Below are 19,749 nucleotides of genomic sequence, written 5' to 3' on the forward strand. Positions count from 1 at the left end.
ACGATCCGCCAATAGCATTTACTTTGTCGCCACGGCAGTTTCATTTTTAACGCATCCATATTGTAAAGCTTGTAAACCACGGAACATCTATATGTATAATTCGACTGAGTTTTGATAACGCGCAGGTAACCGTGATTTAAAATTCAACGAGTGAAATCCATGGTATTTTCTACTGATCCTACGCGGTGTACGCTATATACAGAAACGCAGATTTCGAAATGGTGGCGAAGTACGAACGTGCTTGGCTTGCGATATAAGAGAAATAAGGTTGCCGCGAGGGTTATACGCATCGACCAACTGTCGCCGGACGGGCGGTAAGAGACGCGTGGGAGAGGCGCTACTAAAATCAAAGATTTCGCATTTTTCCCTTTTATTGCCGGCTTAAAAGTCAATTTTTTCTGTAACCGCGCGAGAGAACGGGGCGCGGAATTCTAGATGTCCGCATAAAGGACGATACGCCGGAAATGCTAAAGAACCTTGGAAAACGAGGATCACGAAGGGTGGCTGCTTTCCAACGAACACAATAGATCCTCACAGGATCCACGAGGGACTCGAAAATCGTTTTGTCAGGATACCGCGACGCCTTGATATTCTCGTCAGGTGCCGTGAACATCGCTCTCAGAGTGTTATACGTACTTCGTATCGACCGCGGTATGACGAGCCAGTTTCCGCGATTTGTCTTCCAAGAATGAAACGCTGTAGTCCTTATTATTTAATTCCGTTATCTACCTCGCGTTTTTATTCCATTCGCATCGTAAAATATGATTGTTAGCATTTATAAACTATTACGACGGATTTTAAGATTTGTCCTCTGCATAATCTACATGTATTTCAATTTTCGCTCTGCTCGCGCGTTTATGGCTTTCGGGACAAGAAGAAAGAAATATTGTTACACCGCAAAACGAAAGATACTATCGTTCAGACATAGAAAATAGAACAGATTGTTCTACGATCGATTAAATTCCTTTATAATCCCGTCTCGATTAACATAATTAAAATTCCAAATAACTTGCAAAAAGAAAGTTTGTTATATGTATATACAAATTATTAACCATAGACGTCGTACCATTATGCCGTATTTATGCATTCACGTTCCAACATATTGTAATATCCGTACGTTGTTTCCCGATTCGATTCTCGCTGAAAGCTCAAAGTCTGGAGATGACGGGAAGTCATCGTTCAGGCGCGTAAACTTCTCGTAGGTGTAAACGTAGGGGGTGTATCTTAGTATCGTAACTCAGTGGTGAATAATAAAAGCATTTTTTTAGGGGAAGGGGGAGGGACAGTACATTGTGTACATACGGGCATTGCGTATTCAACGGATGTGCTGTCCCGTGCTGGGATCCTGTTTGAGTTTTATGTCGGGATTTCTGTCGAGTGGTTTATACCGGCGCTTATGTAAATGCAGACGTGATTTTTTTCAGCACCTCCCCGGGCCACTTGCACAAATATGCAGAGCATTTGCAGCATTCGAAACGAGCCTGGCCAGCAATCGTAACACCAGTAATGGCCAACAAATGTATATGTATTTTTAAGTTGCCTCGGGCTAAATATTCTCGAGCTCGATGATGTCATCCGATGTTATGCTATTAAATTCCGTGGAAATGGCGACAGAGTTAGCAACGATGTTTACTTTGCATTCAGTCGAAGAAACGTAGAACGATTTCCGATACGTAACGCGATCGATAGCAAACAGGATGATTTAGCGTCATCAAAAATGAATTGAGATAGCATCTGTTCACGTCCGTAACTGACATCGCGAACGGTGATCACCCTTCGATTTTCCATTCTTTTAATTCCGCGATTCCGAACGGTCGAGAGGAGAGAAGACAGGGAAACAGGCGGAAGAACGCGTGGGGTAGAGCGGAGGGTTACGGGAGGGAAAGAAAACAGCGAGAGAAGCGAAGAGCGATCGGAACATCTAGCATGGACCGCCATAAAAAGCAATGCTCCACCGTAACGGGGTACGATAAGTGCCATGGTGCGAAGTAAAATCGATCCCGGGGGCAGCTTCGAATCGTGCGCCATAAAAAGGGAACATTAGAGCGAGAGGATGATGGTAAGCTACAGAAAGGAAGAAGGATGGAAGCAACGAGATCGTAGCGTAATGGTGTTGTGATTTTCTGACTAGATACGCGTTACACGTCTGTGCAATGTTAAACGCTTCGAACATTAGTGACGTTAAATGGCGTCGAAACGTTCTCGTTCGCGGCAATGACATTTCCAGGCGATGTCGTATTCGGAAAAAAAGTCCAATTTCATACAGCTTTCTTTCATAGAGCTTCAGAAATAGAAGTCCAGCGTTTTGAAATCTTTTTCTTGATATCTATTAACGCATAGGAAAACTAGAAAACGAGATGATTGCGAAGGGGTTGTCTTGCAAACAGTTAACCGTTCGCCGCGTTTCAACTTTAACGTTGCTAAGTCGAGAGGAAGCTCCCGAGATTCGTTGGCAAACAGAGCGAGTTGTCGAAGCAGTAGGATGAGAAACCCCAAAAGGCAACACTTCGGCGGTAGTCAAGACCTGAGACTAGGAGGTGGGAGGTGGTGCAACGTTGGCGAGAAGGTGGTTGCAGAGAATAAATTTTGTACTTGATCGCGGAATCCCTACGCGGCAGAGAAGAGCTAGAGAAAGGGTCTACATTCTTGGTAGTTGCCGGTGCTCCTACTCAATTTGCATCAAACTATGGAGAGACAACCATCCCCGCCTCCAAACGTCCCACCCCAGCGGCTTCTCGCAGAGCTACCGTTCTAGCACCTGATGGAGCTGTACACTCCACCTCCCCTCCCTCTTCGACGTTCTACAGTCGAGACTAACGCGTTTAGCAGAGACTCGAACCCCTAATCAGATCTTCCGCCGACACCAGGGTTTCTAAGGTGCTGCTAAGTGTGAAGTTAATGGAGTCAAGACGCTGTTCCTTCGCGTCGAGACGTTCTCCCGATATGACGTTAGGTAGTCTTGTCTGTTTAAGAAACAGTAAGAATTCCTGCCACCGTTGTAACTAGTTTTATCAAAATATTGTTGGAATTTTTATTATGGTACCAAAAAGTAAAATAATAGCTAGATGTAATAATAATTTTCAAGTACAATACAACTTAAAAAAAGATTAAGAGTATGGTTCAAAAGTTACAGACACGCGTCTCTTTCTCTATTTTATACTCTGTTCTTTCGTTCACTCGTACTCGTATTTTTAGCACTCGAAACTCGCTCTTTTCATTTCTTTTGATTTCTAGAACACCTTAAATTTATACAGGCAAAAATTGACGATTCATCGGATCCTTCGGGTTATTTCTCGCGATGCCACCTCATATCTGACCGCTTTATTTCGATAATGGCTGCTTACCTAGTGCGTTCTCCTGTTAATTAATTCAGACTGTCGGGGTATCAGGGAACTGTGACGCGCTAATTCGATCAGAAGTGAATTCGCTCGGTTCGGTAGCGAGGGCTGGTCGCTGTGGCGCTTGGGGGAAGTGCGCTGCCTTTGCTTCCAAGACAGATTTACCCCCGTAGACAGTTGACGTCGCTATCTAAATGTCGCTGCAGAGACGCGTCGGAATGCCACTCGATAATACACAACGCGACGTCTCGAATCCGCGACTCATTGTCCGACCGTACGGTGCACGTTGACATGGAAATGTTCACGGGCCCTACGTCATGTCACGCATCCCATCGACGTCGAACCGATGGGCTCAAGACTCCGAATACAGCGGACGATTCTTTTTTTTTTTTTTTTAATTAGTAGGATGAATGTCGTAACGCGTTATCGAACGAAGAAAAATATTGGTAGTTAACTTTAAAGAATGAAATTAATGAAATTTTCTAATAAAATTTTCTAATGAAATTTTCTAGTGAAATTTTCTAAAACGAATATAGAAATCCACCAGTGTAGGGTTCATTTGATATTCCGTTTGGGTATTCAGCTATAAAGTACGCGAAGGGAGCATTCGTCTTTCTATTAATTTCTATGCGGCGTGAAATTACGCGCCGCCGACCCTAAGCTATATTAATAACCTAGATTACGAAGGAAATTAAGACAACGATGGGTCGTTGATACCTTTAGGAACGCGGCTTTGTTGCTTCGAAGGGGTTGAATCGGCTGGATGAAACTGCGATATTTCTATGCGACACGTTCACTGTCCCTTCGTCATCGTTTGAACGCCTTATAAAGCCTCTGTCTTATCGAACAATTGCTACGTATCGCTCTTTACTTTACAGGAAAGAATCACCGCGATTTTTCGTCTCCCGCCTTTCAAACTCTTTAGTTTCTTGTATATATCGTTCTATCGTTCTTTCTCGCCGATATTGTTCGTTGTTATGCTAATGCAAATCGTATTAATATGTAACGAGCCCCGACGAAAAAGAGATAGAGGGAAAAAAGGAACGCATTATCGTAAATATGCGGAGCCGAGAGCGGTTGGCGGCTGTTGAAGTTGGATCGGGTCCGCGTATCACAAATCGATCGGCTTGGTCGCCCTCGTGGTTGGAGAAAAAAGTTCCAAGGCAAAACGCAATCACATCAAAGATTATTTCCGCCAATAAAACGGAAGTCGAGTTTTGGTCGGAAGCGGAAGAAGAGAGGGAGGCTGTACGAATCGTTCTCGGTCGCGGAACTAGACGAGGGCAAGTTCCATACTAAGAAAACGGGAGGGGGAACACGAGAAACAGAGAGAAAGAGCGACGGGGTAAAGATAGAACCGAAGAGGGAAGGGTGGCAGCGAGAGGTTAGACCGACAAGCACGGCAATAAATCTACCGTTCGCCTGAAGCAGGTACTTATCAGTTCTCTAGGATCATCCGCGACACCGGTGACTGCGAGAAAAGCCTGGCGGGCTCTCATCTCTGGAAATTGACATCGAGTTCCAAGCAAGCTCGTCAATCTTCAACCATGTTCGTCGATCGCGTCGCTGTCTTTCTAGATCCTGTTGCGACGTCTCCCTTCGATGGGAGAAGATAGAGCATCCGAATCGAAGGAAACGTTCCGGCGTTTCCAACGTTTTCCATCGTTTCGTACAGTACGAGCGGTTGAAAGGCACAGGAATCGCGGTTTCGATTCGACGCGCGATTATCTCCGTTTCACGGAAGCGTATTGGCTGGATATGGCAGCATAACGGTATGGATAGTCGGCACGATCGATGCCCATTTCGGAAGGCTAAGCTTCCACTCTGCATAATTGCCAGTTAACGGCAACGAACTATAATGCGCTGGCATGAACTCACACGCGCGTCGGACGCACGCATGTAAACTCCGCTTTGGACAGACATCGTCCTCTCCCCTGCGGCTCGCAGGCATCGATTTTTCCTTTTTTTTTCCTTGTTTGTTTCCCAACGGCGGCCGAACAAAACGCGATGGTCCTTCAGCCCGCTGGAAATTGACAAAACAGTTTTTGGCAGAGCCAGGCGAGAACTTAATTGGTGAATATAACGAGGGAATCTGCCAATTATGGCAGCGGCCCATAGTCGATCGATCTGCTCGGAAGCACGTACTCGTGCTCATCGATGAGCATCGTCGAGAAGTACGCTACCGTACTCCATAATTCCAGATAAACTCCGGCTAATTTGAATTGGCCAATGGGAAGCAGCCGCATTCGAGAGACCGTATACCGGAAGTGGATGTCCGAGGTCCGCTAAGTCACTTTGGTTTACGAGCTGACGTGCCACTAAGGGGAACCGAGTTAAACATGACTTACGCTGCTACCTAAGTTTCCTACCATGAAGTAGCCCGTAGCAGCCTAGTACAAGCTTGATCTTTCAACTCCGAAATCTTCCATGTACCGATATCGAATATCGAAGTTATCCAGCAGCTATAGCAGTAAAACAGTAACTGTAACCGGCGGGCATTGTCGAGGTTTTGTTTCGGTTCCGTTCATCGTCATTTCACGAGCCAGCTTCGGGCAAGTTGGTCCACGGTCTGGACTATCGACGAGTATCACGGTCGAGACGAATTGATCTACGTGTACGACCTTTCTTCGCAATCTCGGATAATTCATATCGATAACGAGACAAAGACTGTGGCGATTTTGTATTTGAATATTTTAGTTTTGTTCAGAAAGGTTGATAAGTTTGAAAATTTCACGTATGTCCGAGCGCCGAGCGAACGATTTATGTTTTTCATCAAACGTACAGGAACGCGCCAACGAAACGCGTAAAAGTAAGCGTGCGGGACGTTTAAAAAGCGCTGATTCAATTTTACACTCGAAAAGAGAGCGGCATTGCCCTCGACGCATAGTTGTGCATTGTGGATGACAGGGATACCAGCGATGGTGTTGACGTTCCTGTAATTTGGCTGGAAAATATCCAAATCGTTCGCGTAATTCTATCGAAAACTGTAGATTGTTTCGATGTTAATTCTGTCGTTAAAATCAATTTCAAAGCAGTCCGTGCGAGTCATTTACTCGAAGCGATACGGTGTAACGGAAATGGGTGATGAAAGCCAACGTTCCGCCAAACGTTCGACCGTTTCGTGCCGTTAGTTTTTTCTTTGTTTTAGTTTTGTTTAACTTTTGTTGTTCTTTCTCGTCTTGTTATATGCGCGAGCGTGAAATCTGCGTCGCATTATACGAATCGAGCGTATTCCGGAACGGATTTAATAAATTGCACCCCACGGGAGAATAATGCGACCCTCTTCGTGCAAGGGTTATGAACGTAAACCCCAAAATTAAGCTCACAATTAAAGAGATCCATGGAGTCGATTTAAGTGGCTGAGACTCGTTGGATGATTTAGATTTCTTGTTTATTCTCGTAAGGTTGATCGAGTATTCTTTAAGAGTGTCTTTTCAATGAAAACCATACTAAATTGGTTGGAAATATAGACAAACTTTTCACATATACCTGGAATACCTATGGTGGCTGAGAAGCAGAAGGTCTTGGAATTAGAAGGTAAGATGCTTCGAAGGTTTAATCAACAAATTGGTCCCCTAGGAGTTCTCCTGCGTAGGACCGTGAACACGCATAATTCAAAGTTGCAAAGGCCATGGTTTAATTACCAAATCTTGTCCGGAGTTAGGTGCAAGGAACCAGGCTGCAAACTTCTTGGCTCGAGTTAATGTGTGCGTAAGCCGTGGTTTATTATCATACAGAGAAACTGTATGGCCAATCGTGAGTATTGTCGGGATTCGTACGTGTTAATTTCCTTAATACGATCGCTTATTTTTGAAAAACACGGGATGAGCTCCTTATCCGATAACTTACAGGTCTGACTAACAGCCTTATCTCGCTTAGGGCAGCTTGTTTGACTTCTAACAGTACCTCCTTCTGACCGGTAGCTCTTGATAACTGAATATCCTGAATATCCTAGAGGGGAGAAACAGTAAGAGAGGAAGAGATAGAGTTCTGGTAGCGGGCTTAGCTAGCCTAATCCTTTCTGTGGGTCGGCTTTGCATTAAGCAAAGTCCATCAACTTGGCGTAAAGCTGCAGGAGTTTCAAAGACTATATATAGTGATGCATTAATACAGTATTATCTAATAATTGGTGAAAATTTCATCCCGACTCGAACTTTGCGAGCGAACATCGTTCGGCTATTCTCTCTTTGATCGATTCTCGTCCGATGGTGAAAGTAATGGCAACCGTTTCGTATTTCGTCGCGTTTTTTCTTTTTTTTTCGTTCTCCCCGATTGAAGTTCGTTGAACTGTTCGAAATGAAAGGAGGAAAGAAGAGAGTTAAGTTAATTCTTAGGAGCGAAGTAACGGCCATATTTCTCAATAAACAATAAATCAGCTAGGACGCCGAGTAAGGTATAACGCCCTCTCTTATAGATCGAGTTTTCCTCTTTCCTCTTTTCCGTGACACATGTCTTTACTCGCTTTTGCCCTTGGTCTTTCATTCCCTTCTGTCGTCCTTCGGCTCTCGTTCGTTTGTCTCTTTCCGTCGCCTTTCGAGTCTCCAAGCCCCATTAATCTATGGTTATCTACGGCGTGCGCCGGATAAGTGCGTCGGAATGAGCCATTTCACCCTTGGGAGTTCGAATCCATCCTGTACCCTCGAACAGAAGCCCATCCGTAGACTGGCCCCTGGGCATCCTCTTTTACCCTTGTGATGAGCTGTGCAAAACTTTCTCTTTAACGAGATCATAATGACAGTGCCAACTATACGAAACAAAAACGTCCTGTGCCTGTACAATATATGTGGAATCGGAATATCGACGATCGTCCGACTACTGTCGTCGCATTATCGTCGAAGAAATGTTTTAGAAAATTGTACAGGATCGTTCATCCGAACAGGTCAAGACGAATAACCAAATTATTCACCCTCTACCTCCTATACTACTTCATAAAAAGGAACATAATGTTTGGAAAACTGAAGCGGACCAGTTGCTTCTCTATCACGTTTAGCTGTTTCTTCTTTAACACGTTGAATTTATTCTCGATGCGAACAAACCATCGCGTATATTCATTATAGGAATACCGAGGATTCTTATGCATTAACGGAAATTTTGAGGATGCAAAAATGCACATAATACGCAAAAGTATATAAAATATTCGAGATATAGCATTCCTTATAGATACTCCGTAAACATTTGCAGTCGTTGTAAGAATACGCATTCGTGTAACCGAAGTAGTACGTTTTAAGTCGAGTATTAATTTCTTCGTATAAACGAAGTGCGAGTAAACAAGGTTCTACTGTATTTTGTTGAAGTTTTTGCAGCGATGTAATCTTCTATCTGTAGCGATGCAAGCAAGGGAAACGTAGGGGACCGAGGGCTGATCAAATTGTATTACGTCAGCAGGTTGCCATTGGCGAATCCTTAAACCTAGCTGTAACAACCGCAGCTCCTTTCCAGCGGTGAATAATGCTGCTAGGTTATCTTTTCACCTTCGAGTCTCATAAGTAAAGCGGAAAAGCAGCCTCCCTTGGCTGTCGGTAGATCCGACCTAACGAACTAAAGAACAACTTTACTTTGCACGCGAACCCCTGGTCTTCTTTCTCTCTCGTCCTGTCGCCGCCAGGTCCTCGACGTAGAGCTTGCCCTTATCGCCGGGAAAGTTAAGTGGAAGAAAATGCGTCTTCTAAAAACAGGGAGACGGCGAGTAAAGTTGAAATTGATGCACTGGACGGGACCCTGAACCCATGAGGTTTACGTGTCGCAAGCTGCTCCCAGCATCACCTTCTTCCTCTCGAAAGTTGCGTCGATGGACGCCCATCTATTATCGTAATCTAGCTTTCTGTGACGTGTCTATAAAGATCTTTTCTTATCGATTCGATAGCGATATGTCGATTTATCTTGATTTTATAAAACGACCGTAAAGGTTTGTAAAAGGTACCGATATTCGATGAAAGATACTTTCGTATTAAGACGCGATGTAATTAGTAAGGTTCGAAAGTATCATCGAAATTTCAGGAATGTTATTTCCTTTACGACTGTCGAGACGAAGCAAACGAACAGACTGTTGGGGACGGCGCGAATTATACGCTCGCTTAGCTATAGGCAGTGTTATTGCAACCGTATAGCGACCGAATAGTCTAGGTTTCCGAACTGACGTTGGACGTGACAAGTGATATTATACCGAGTCGTCTAACTCCATTGCAGCCCACTAGATACGGGGTGTCTGACACAGACGCTCGGTAACTCAGAAACCAATGTGTCACAGAGAAACGGGGCTTCAGATTGCGCCTTAGTTTCATTGTGACCTGCCCGAGACAGTCGACGCCGTGTTGTTTCACCCCTGTTGGCTTATCGGTCCATAATGAGCAACCGTACAGACATTTAAACCATACAGAACCGAACGAAACCACCGATTCCTGGATCTTCGATTCTGCTAAACGCGTGCAAACGTACAACACATTTTTTCCATCTGTGAATAATAGCTGGACATTGGGTGGTTGCAATACGCGATCGTGACAAAGCATCGAGAATACGGATTATAAATCGCGGATGTTGATGGGAAAGGCATCGTTCGATAAATTGGCATTTTATTATCGCTAATAACCACCCCAAATTATTGTCTAGCGATATTTACGCCGAGGCTAACCTCCAGCGCCGCACGTTCGACCGCGTCGTGCACAGGTACACGCACACATATGCGCAGTGTGTGCCATTCGCACATCGAACGTGTCCGCGTAGAGGTACACGCGCTTTTCGTGATCGTATTTTCACCATTATTTACGCGTCGCGTGCATACGGTTTTCGCTTCTACGCGGGCTTACGAATGTTTATCGGCAAAAATTAACGGGCAATTTGTACCGGGCGCATTGTCGCCGGTAATTATTATTTTATCGACGGTCACGCGCGAGAGCGCGGCCGATCTCCCGCGCTCTCATTATTTATTGGCTCCCGTATTCGATTCACCAACGGCACATCCGCTTCCATCCACCACCGCTTTTCGAAGAATTTGCTTAGCGGACAAACGTAAATTCGCCTGATATTATCACATGTTGGCTATTAAAGCGTTCGCCGCATAGTTCCACGAACTAATTTGCAATTGAAGTTTCCTATTAAGGGGTAGACCGCGTTTCTGTGATTACACAAGCCGTCTAACATTACGTTGCACACGTCGAGTTTGTCAACCGACAAAGCATTCGAGTCTGACGCAAACATCAGCTCGATTCGTAACCCCATCTACATGTACGCGCGCCTTTCTCCCCCCTCCCACTTTCCCATACCGATCGCTGGTTAATGTCGGTGCGCTTTCCCGTTATTTTCCCAAGGACCGAGTCCGATTACAAAGTCGAACATGTTTCGTATCGTTTCGCTTCGGTAATATCGTCCAGAGGCGTACAGCGCGACCGTCGACGCGCAGTTTTCCCTAATTGGCTCGGCTCATGCCGAGTCATGCACAGGGGAAAAAGAATTACATTTCGCGGCACGCCGCGCGTTGTTTATAAACGTGCAGGTACACCGCTGCATGAAAACAAATGTTTGTAAAACACGAGGCTCGAGCATGAACGATGGACGTCTGGTTTGCTACCATCGCACGCATAAGCTGCAAACCACTCCGCCAGTTTACAGCATGACGCATCGGAAGGAATTTCGTAACAGGATTCGCAACAGGCGCAACGCAACGATTACGGACGAATAGGCGGCGCGTACACACGAAGAGTCGCGTTTCACGCGTCTGGCATCGCGGATGCACTCGATTATATTTCGATTATGGTTATAGTAAATCTAAGCTGGGGGTAGATAGCCCGAGGGAAATCGCATTAATTTCTATAACGACATTCACCGCGGTGCGGCAATTTCGGTATCGTTTTATCGGCGGCCACGTAACGCAAATACGCGCATATCTGTGTGACCGCCAGTGTGTATATAATATGAAGCGTATATAGGTGTGCAGGGATCTTTGCGCGTGTACAACCGCGTATCTACCGTTCGCCTCAGCTAATTTCGTGTTTGCTCGATTAATTTCCCGCGTTTAACGGAATTTGATGTTTCGTTAATTATTCTGTCGTGCGCGCTTCATACCGCACGCACGCCCCGACACGCATGCAGCTCTCGCCCCCGGTGATCGTTCACTACTTTTGCATGCAGCCATATCTGCCGCCTATCGTATCGCTGCTGGAGAACACCGCGATCCGCTAATATCACCGTCCGAATTGACAGCTGGTGCGAATGTAATTTATGCGTATTGTTTTTCCCCCGTTTGTTTGTTTTTTTTCTAACAGAACGATATAAATGTCAGTTTTCGTTCTACACCCACTATTTCATATTTAAAATATCACCGAAAATTTGTGCGAAATAAAACACCAGGCTGATGGAAGTAAAAAGTCCCATTGATCGAGACATCGGGAAACTGTACAAAATCGCACGTTTGTCTTTTATTCGAGTTCGTCCTCGACGAGAATCTTCGATTAGTTTACGTTCTACGTTCCCTATTGGGGATACGCGCGATGTTTCGCCCTCGGTTGAAATCACGCAGAAATCGATCAGGCGACAATGCATACGATAAAATATTAAAATAAAAGCAGAAAGCGCGAGGCATCGTTAAAGCGGTAAGCTCGCATTACTCGGGGCGAACTAATCGCAACTTGTCAGAGTGATATAGGGCATGTGTATACCTTATACGGGAAGAGTTTAATGCCCCGTTTAAGCCATGCGAGGCTTAGCTACGTCCATTTTCTAACAAGGCCCCTAAACCAGAGATTAAGTCATCACTTTGCATGAGAGCGCTTCAAAAATCCAAGGCTTACGTCTAGACACCGATACGGGCGCAAGCGTCGTTAGCAACTGCGAATTAATTACGACGCTAAGAGCAATATCTCTGCCTCGTCCATTTTTCCCTACAATGCAACTTTTTCGTCCTTCGTATTATCCGCTTTTATCGATGAAAAAATCGTTCGAATTTCATCGGAGAAACTAAAACTTCTTTTGAATATCGTCCTGCATATCGCAATTCTCTGATACGTACAAAAAAGCTAATATGAATTTTTCGTTTATTCGACTTCGTGCAAAGGTATTACTCATTTCTCTATTTAAGTCGACACGAATCTAACAAAAAGCAAAGATTCAGCGTGGCGTCGCATACGCGGGCCAAGTTTGCAACATTGCGTAGCCCATTATACATACACACAGATCTCTCGTTTGCTCGACTGTCGGGGGTTGAAAGGGTGCGCGGGGATTTGTAATGGGTGACGGTGTGGCCGCGGGTACACGTTGGCGTGTGTGTATGCATTTACGTGCTACGTTGCCAATGATTTATGTATACCGCTAATTACCAGCATGCACTGCACTGTTTTATCCGGCGATCATAGTTTTATTAGGCCAACCTGTGCATTGCGGTATTGTCAGCGCCAAAAGCACCGCCGGCGAACAATCCGTACCGGCTGCGTGAAATGTGCCACGTTCACGGACTGCGCGATCGATTAACGTTTCGCATAAAGATTCCCGGTTATCGAGTACCGCTGATATTGACGAATTTTATTTGCTAAAAGAATTCTTCGGTAGCGGAATTATTCGAGTTAGCTTGGAAATTTTCGAGTTAGAAATCGATAAGAGTAAGGATTCTAAGGATGGTTCTTTTCTATTTCCATTTTAATTCTCGTTGTGTACATATCGATTTCACTCGTATAACGTATTTCTCTTTTTTTTTTACTTCGAACTTGAGTGCCAAAATACTGTTAGTTTTCCTCGGGCTTGTCTTTTTTCTTCGTTCAGTCGGATCATCGTGATCTTTTATTTGATATCTTTGGTTTAGCCACGCGCCTTTTACCGAACCTGTTGCCATTTCACCGCAATGTTCAATTTGTATCGGTTATCGCGTTCAATTAAACTCAGAGAATTTTTGGCTCCGATTACCGCGCATAGCTTGAGTGTACGTGCGCTGCGTCGTGGTGGCATCCATGTAACACAAAGGTATACACGCGTAGTCGTAAAATTGTCATGACGGACGATCGTGTCGGTATCACGGCGTTCCCTATCAACCGCGGTCCATATCGTCCGTTTAACTTGATGTACGACCAAACAACATTTCCAAGAAAGAAAATTATACCTCCGCGTAATAGCTTCATTTTTGACTGACTGTTGAATTTTCTTTCCATCTCTGTGTTCGCGTTTCTTTTGACCCACGAAACAACGAAACGCATGAATAATGATACACATTTTGATGGCACGAAAACAAATACCAGCTCGTTACGGTGGAAGCGCGCAGCTCCGGATTTCCCACGGCGCGACCATCGTTCTGCCAGAGAATCCGTTGATCGTTGAAGTAATTCGATCCCGCGTGTCACGCGTTTCATTTATAATCGCGCTGGAACGTCTATTACCACGAGTTTGTGTATCGTGTGTGATAGAGAGCGTAGGAGTGGGGCAGAGTATTGCACGTCCGTAGTGTTCAACTACACAGGGCTGCTTTCGGTTGAAGGCAGTTTCGGCGAAGGGGATGAAACGGGTTGCCAAAAGGGGGTGGAACACGAGGAGGAGGAAGAGTAGGAGGAAGAGTAGGAGGAGGAGGAGGAGGAGGAGGAGTAGTAGTAGTAGTGACAAGGGGTTGGAAAAGGGGGAGAGACGGGGGGGGGGGGTCTATCGCCGCCGCTACCGGAGCTGGCAATGCGAGTCTAGGTTATCCGGTGACAAAGCTGGTTCGGTTCGTGCAACGAGGCCCTCGGTACGTCGGATTATCACCATTGAAAATGGTGCAACTGAAACCCCACTGTTCGGATGCAGCGGCGCTTGAACGCGATACGGCAAGCTTTGCATCGAAAACCGGAAGCAAATTCCTTGTCTGCCGCGCATTTATTGGCGATCACAAAAGTCCAACCGGTGTTGTTTTTCCCGTTATCGAAATTTCTCTTCCGATCGATGCCTTTGGTGTACGGTTACCAATGTCCCCGTCGATCTATGAGATTTTTCGGCATCGTTTACGGCGGGGGGTGGTCACAGAGGGGCGACCCGGAAAGATTTTCCCCCATTGGACACGGTTACGTTTTTGCCACGGACGATTAACGTAGAATAGATAGAAACAGCGGGTTTCTGGGATTCTTCCAGGCCACTAAAGTCGGATGGTCGGCGAACGAGGTAAGGCGAACCACCCTCCGGGGGGTTGTAGCTAAATTGGTGGCAGTATATTACCGGTCAGACTCCCGCATTTAATTTGAATATAATCGTGAAAGGAGATCTCAGGAGCTCGAGGGCACTTCGCGACGCAGAACTGCGTGACGGTGACCGGAAGTGCTCCCGGGACACCGGAAACAAAATGGCCGCTCCCTTCTACGCGACTTGCCTCTTTCCACTCTGCACGACCTTCCTACCCACCTACCATCTACCTACCTACCTACCTACGCCTCTCTTGCAACCCTCCTAAAGAGCGTGAATTCGTAACGGCAGAGTTAACTTTGCATTGTGCGGCTTCGCGGTCGTCTCGCTCGAACATCGAAACGTTCGTCGCTCTTGGCGTATACGCGCCCACGATAAGGCAGCTCCTGTTTGCCAGGGATACAGCCCTAACGAAATATTATGATATATCATTTCTACCGTTTACTTCTCGAGCCGTTTTCTACCGTGCGCCAGAGATTATCCGGAAACGTTTCTATTAATGGCGGACGTCATGACTTGCCAGGCGTTTCGTAAACCGTGGAAGTTTAATGATTTTCGAGTAATTACGAGGCCAGGCGATGACTCGCGTGGGAATGCAGCAGAGCAGCGTGTTCGATAAGCGCCACGGAACAATAACAATTATACCAGCCTGACTCGTAATGCCTAAATACAATATAAGCACGAACAATGGGCTTTGCGAGGGAGAAGCCGCTCGACAATACCTGCCGTGCTTTCATAGACAAAAGGCGAGCTCGAAGTTCCGTCGGTTGGATCGCAAGTCGAAAAAGCTATGTCTACCATTGGCGACGTTTAAACGGCTTCAATTGTCGTTTATCTATCTACCGTTGTAATTCGTGTAAGAAATTCATTTATCTCGATATACGGCGTATATAATGTAATAATCGTTGTTATTAACGAGACAAGATATCGTAAGTTGTAGAAACATGCAGTGATCGAGCAACATCCTTCTTAAATTAATAGAAAGATACAGTAGCGCTTTATCAATCTCGAATAGTTAGAAGGGACGACCGAGTTATTCCGCGGTAAACCTACATTTCACGACAATTGTATCGGTTACTTTTATTGATACCGTTAACTCGTCGGAACATACCTGTTAATGGATAAACGGAGTACTTTTATCCGGCCGTACATCTCGGTAGAGGAAAGCACGTGAGTGAAAGCGAGCGATCGAGTGAGAGAACAGAAGAGAAAGAGACCAACCCCCGCGAGTTTACGATGTACGACTCAGCTTAGGAGCGTATGATTAAACAACTCAGGTGTTTTATGCTCGGCTCGTAGAGATCGCGTGACCCAACGGCCACATCCGTTTCCGCTTTACCTACGGTCAACCGCTTCGACCCCTAACCAATGGTTCGCCTTAAGGGTTGCACGTTACCTTCGACCACGAAAGAAAGTATACTTTCGACGTATCTTTAAGCAGTAATCGGCTTTGCTCGATAGTCACGTGCTACCGTAGGAGCACGCCGAGCTGCTAACCTTTGCCCATGCGGCACCATACCTCATACCTATTTTTCTTTTCTTCTTTTCATTTTTATTCTCGGCATCGCGGTCGCGATACGAGTCGCTTACATGGTAAAAAAATTCTATTTTTAATAGTAGATTATATTTTAAATTCAACAGAGAACATGTAACTCGTTCGAACAGAAACGGCCACTCGACTAATCCCCGGCGACGATGGCGCAAACATTCACGTGTACCTTGTTTGTATCCGAAGCGAGACGCACGATACGTTGATATCGGTGAAACAGGAGCCCGCTAGTAGAAGACGGAAGCATTCGTAGGTAGAAAGGTCAAAGAAATGCCATAGTCTGACATTAGGTGGACGAAATGCCGCGTCAACACCCTTTAAACCTCTCGACCTGGCCGAACGAGTACGAACCTAATCCTCCCTCTTATTATTTTCAAAGCTTTTGCACGATCGATGGCTGCTCGTTAATTTCGGGGATACCGTTTGCCGTCGAATATTCCAGGAATAATTCCTGCAGGAAAATTAATTAATTTGCTAATTTCAGATTATCGGAACGCGGTTACGCAACGAACGTTTCTCGCGAACGACGGATATTTGGCTCGCGCGCCCTCGGGATTCGTTAGTTTTCCGGGGAATTAGTCAGCATGATTTGCATCTGACGTGCACCTCCAGGCACCTACACGTCGCTCGCATAGTTCGGAACTCTCCCGACTTTCCAGTCGGATCTCCTCTCTTGCTAGATGTCTCAACACCCCCACCGTGCCGTCCTCACGTCAATTATGCCCGTCACAGAAATTTCACCGGACTTCTTCGTTGCACGTAGAACGCGAATTCATTTTTCAGAAATTTCAATTTTCACGTAAACGAGGATACGCCTGTTTCTGTCGAGAATTAAAGCTGTTTTCGTCGGAAATTAAAAACTGTTGTTCGATATCGCCAAGTATACTTTTGAAGATTCGTCTGAACGATAAATATCTCGTTGCGCAAAATCGATGATAATATAGAGAAGAGAAAGTATATGAATAAGAATGGTGTAATTAATCTGACTTTATTGTTCAGTCCGGCGAGAAAGCACGACAGTTACTCACGGCTTCTCGATTCTTGCGCCGATTATCTTCATCCGCCGGATTCACCGAGGTGTTTCGATTTAAACACAGACTCGAACGAGCTTCGGGCTTAACTTGGTTGTTGTGAATAAGTAAGCGAAGTGTTGCGAAGTGCTGCAGAAGTTTTGCCAAGCCCCCAGGCACACGGCCGGGTTGGCTCGAATTAAATTGTTATACGGATGAGCTGCCACGACGAATACTTCCCAGAAACCAGTGACTTTCCCACCACCCTTGGGTGTGAATGTTTAATCACAGCCTCCCGTTATATTTAATAACATAATATCGCTAGCACGTCTAAGACTATACCCGGTTCTCCAACAACTCCTTAACGAGATTCCATACAATTCACTTTTCCAAAGTTTCTATTTTTCTTTCGTATGATTTTCCTCTGCTCGAATTATTATCTTAAACCGTGTTATATCTCGAAACATTCGAGTATCGCGTACCGCTGTTCTAAGAGATCGTCAAGCACCTCACCTGTAATTACATTGTTGACACGCAAAACACTCCAAGTGATAAACGTTCGTTCTCGCCCTCATCACCATCTCGAAGGCTGGAATCGTTTTATTGCAGGCCGCACAGTGGCCAGTGTGTCCAAAGAGTCTGCGCAAATCGAAAAACAAAACTTTATTATGATAAGAAACCCGACGAGACAAAGGTTTTATAATAATTTCCTGCTTTATTTTCTTCTTTCACGATATTATGCTATTCGACAGGCCAAAATGTGTTGTCATGGCATTGGGGTAGATAGACTTTTAGTTGAGGAGGAGCAATAAGCTTACGACCACCAGGAATATGCCATCTTCAAATATTGGGCTATTAATAAAGGCCACGGAGGTTCGACAGCGAACGCTCTTTGCAGACGCGCCACCTGCGCGTGTTCCCTCGGGACTTTGTAATCTCAACACGGTTTATTTGCCCTCGCCTGTTTATATGGGACGTGGATGTATTCAATAAGGGAAACTCATCTGTAAAATTCGATTTGTTGCTTCCGTTCGCCACGTCGAGGTCTGTCCGTACGTGTGCTTAACGTCGACTTTTCCACTTTGCTCTTTATTGACGCACTGTGCACCACGGCACAATGAAATATGAAACGTCAACGTGGCCAGACCACAATAGAATTATAATATTACAAACTCGCGATTCTTTCACGGGTATATATGTTGTGATGCGTTTCGAGAAATGGCAGCTAGGCAAATTGCTTACTTTAGATAATCCTTCTTGCACAATATAAGATTAGACTTTATAAAAAGCGACGGGCCAGCTTCCACGAGTCTGCAGTTGCAGCTGTTACACTTCAAGCAGTCTTCGTGCCAGAACATGTCCAATACCTTCAGAAGGTACCTGCAATTTGAAAAATTTAGTTTATTTATAATCTCTCCGGTATCCGAAGAATTAAATGAAGATGAAGAATTAATCGTTATTTTGAAACGTTAAAGGAGTATGTCAAAAATTGCTCGCTAGTTAAAATAAACGTATCAAGTTAAATAAAACCTCGTAGAAAATGTAGTTTATCGTTTTCTATTAGTAAACGACTATCGTCTGATATTTTCCAGAATTATATCTCAACTTCTTTTTCGATTCAAATTTTTCAATTCCTTTCGTCGCTTATCGCGTTATTCTTATGTTTTATAATATTACGTGTATTTGACATATGGTCGTATAGATAGTACAGATGACATTCGCTCGCGTTTACTTTAGACATACAAAGACGATAGTTGTCTATGGAATGGCCTGATATCCACCTTTCTGTGATCACCTCTCCACAACCACCACATTCTCGTTGCACTGCCCCGTTCTTGCTCGGCTCGCTTTTGGTCACATCCATTGTTAATTAATTTTCAGATGTCACTCGGATTTCCTGCAACATAACAAAATCTCTATTGATCACCTCAACTCTGAACAAGCAAACTAATATGAGAACGATAATTATTATATACGTAATCGATCAATTAGTTCTGCCCTGTATTACCACTCGATTAGCTAACACGGTAAATCATCGTTTAACAGAATCAAATGACTAATCGCGTTTGCGTGCTTTTAACAAGTTTCAACGGCATCTGGCACTAGGACGTCGGCTTGTCTATGAGCAATTAGAGTTACAGGTTGAGAATTTAACGGCGCGGTTAGTGCCATCTGTGTCCATCGTGGTGTGCGTAGCCGGGTCTTTCTCTGCCCGTCCTCGTGGTCGCCTCTTTCTCGCGCGATGCGGTCAGAGTTTAGAATCGAATTAGTTTGACCCTCTCTTCTCTCCACTTATTGCACGTTTAAGCGGCACCGGTTCTGAAACAACCACCGGCTTGTCGGGTAACGGCTGTGCGAGCTTCCCGATAAACATTAATTGTTTTCGCCGGAAGACGTATGTATTAATCCACCCCTATGTATGCCGTTTAAACGAAATTTCGGGGTTTAACGTTTATTTAATCGGCAGCGTTTGCCTTCTCCCGTTCTATTTTATTTCACCGGTCGTTCACGGTTATTGAAACGCGAAAATATCGTCCGTTTTCAGGATAGTAAGGTTTAGATATAGAGTGCAAATATGTCTGATTGAAGTATAGCCTGCAGTATTTGATTTATCACTTGTTTTTCGTACTTTGTTATATCATACGATGGAAAATACAATTTTGGGGGGAAAACGGCAAGTTCCAGCTTCGAGGCAAGAATGTTTGAAACAGTTTCGGTTGAACGACAT

At 44.9% G+C, this 19,749-nt stretch overlaps 1 protein-coding gene and 1 long non-coding RNA gene across 2 annotated transcripts in view; one reads left to right on the forward strand and one right to left on the reverse strand.

Moving 5' to 3' along the window:
- The window catches only part of LOC126919027 (uncharacterized), a 128,255-nt gene that overhangs the window by 23,353 nt on the left and 85,153 nt on the right, over positions 1 to 19,749 (forward strand). The gene's annotated exons all lie outside the window — the stretch shown is intronic.
- LOC126919008 (LIM domain only protein 3-like) overlaps positions 1 to 19,749 on the reverse strand; it is a 69,941-nt gene that overhangs the window by 9,721 nt on the left and 40,471 nt on the right. Inside the window, exons 2-4 of the mRNA XM_050727688.1 lie at positions 18,803 to 18,918; positions 18,264 to 18,401; positions 17,535 to 17,660 (exon numbers count right to left, since the gene is read on the reverse strand). Coding sequence (XP_050583645.1) covers positions 17,535 to 17,660; positions 18,264 to 18,401; positions 18,803 to 18,885 — 347 coding nt within the window. The 5' untranslated portion in view covers positions 18,886 to 18,918. The remainder of the gene's footprint in view (positions 1 to 17,534; positions 17,661 to 18,263; positions 18,402 to 18,802; positions 18,919 to 19,749) is intronic.

Source organism: Bombus affinis, chromosome 7 (assembly GCF_024516045.1).
Source record: "Bombus affinis isolate iyBomAffi1 chromosome 7, iyBomAffi1.2, whole genome shotgun sequence".
Classification (NCBI taxonomy): domain Eukaryota; kingdom Metazoa; phylum Arthropoda; class Insecta; order Hymenoptera; family Apidae; genus Bombus; species Bombus affinis.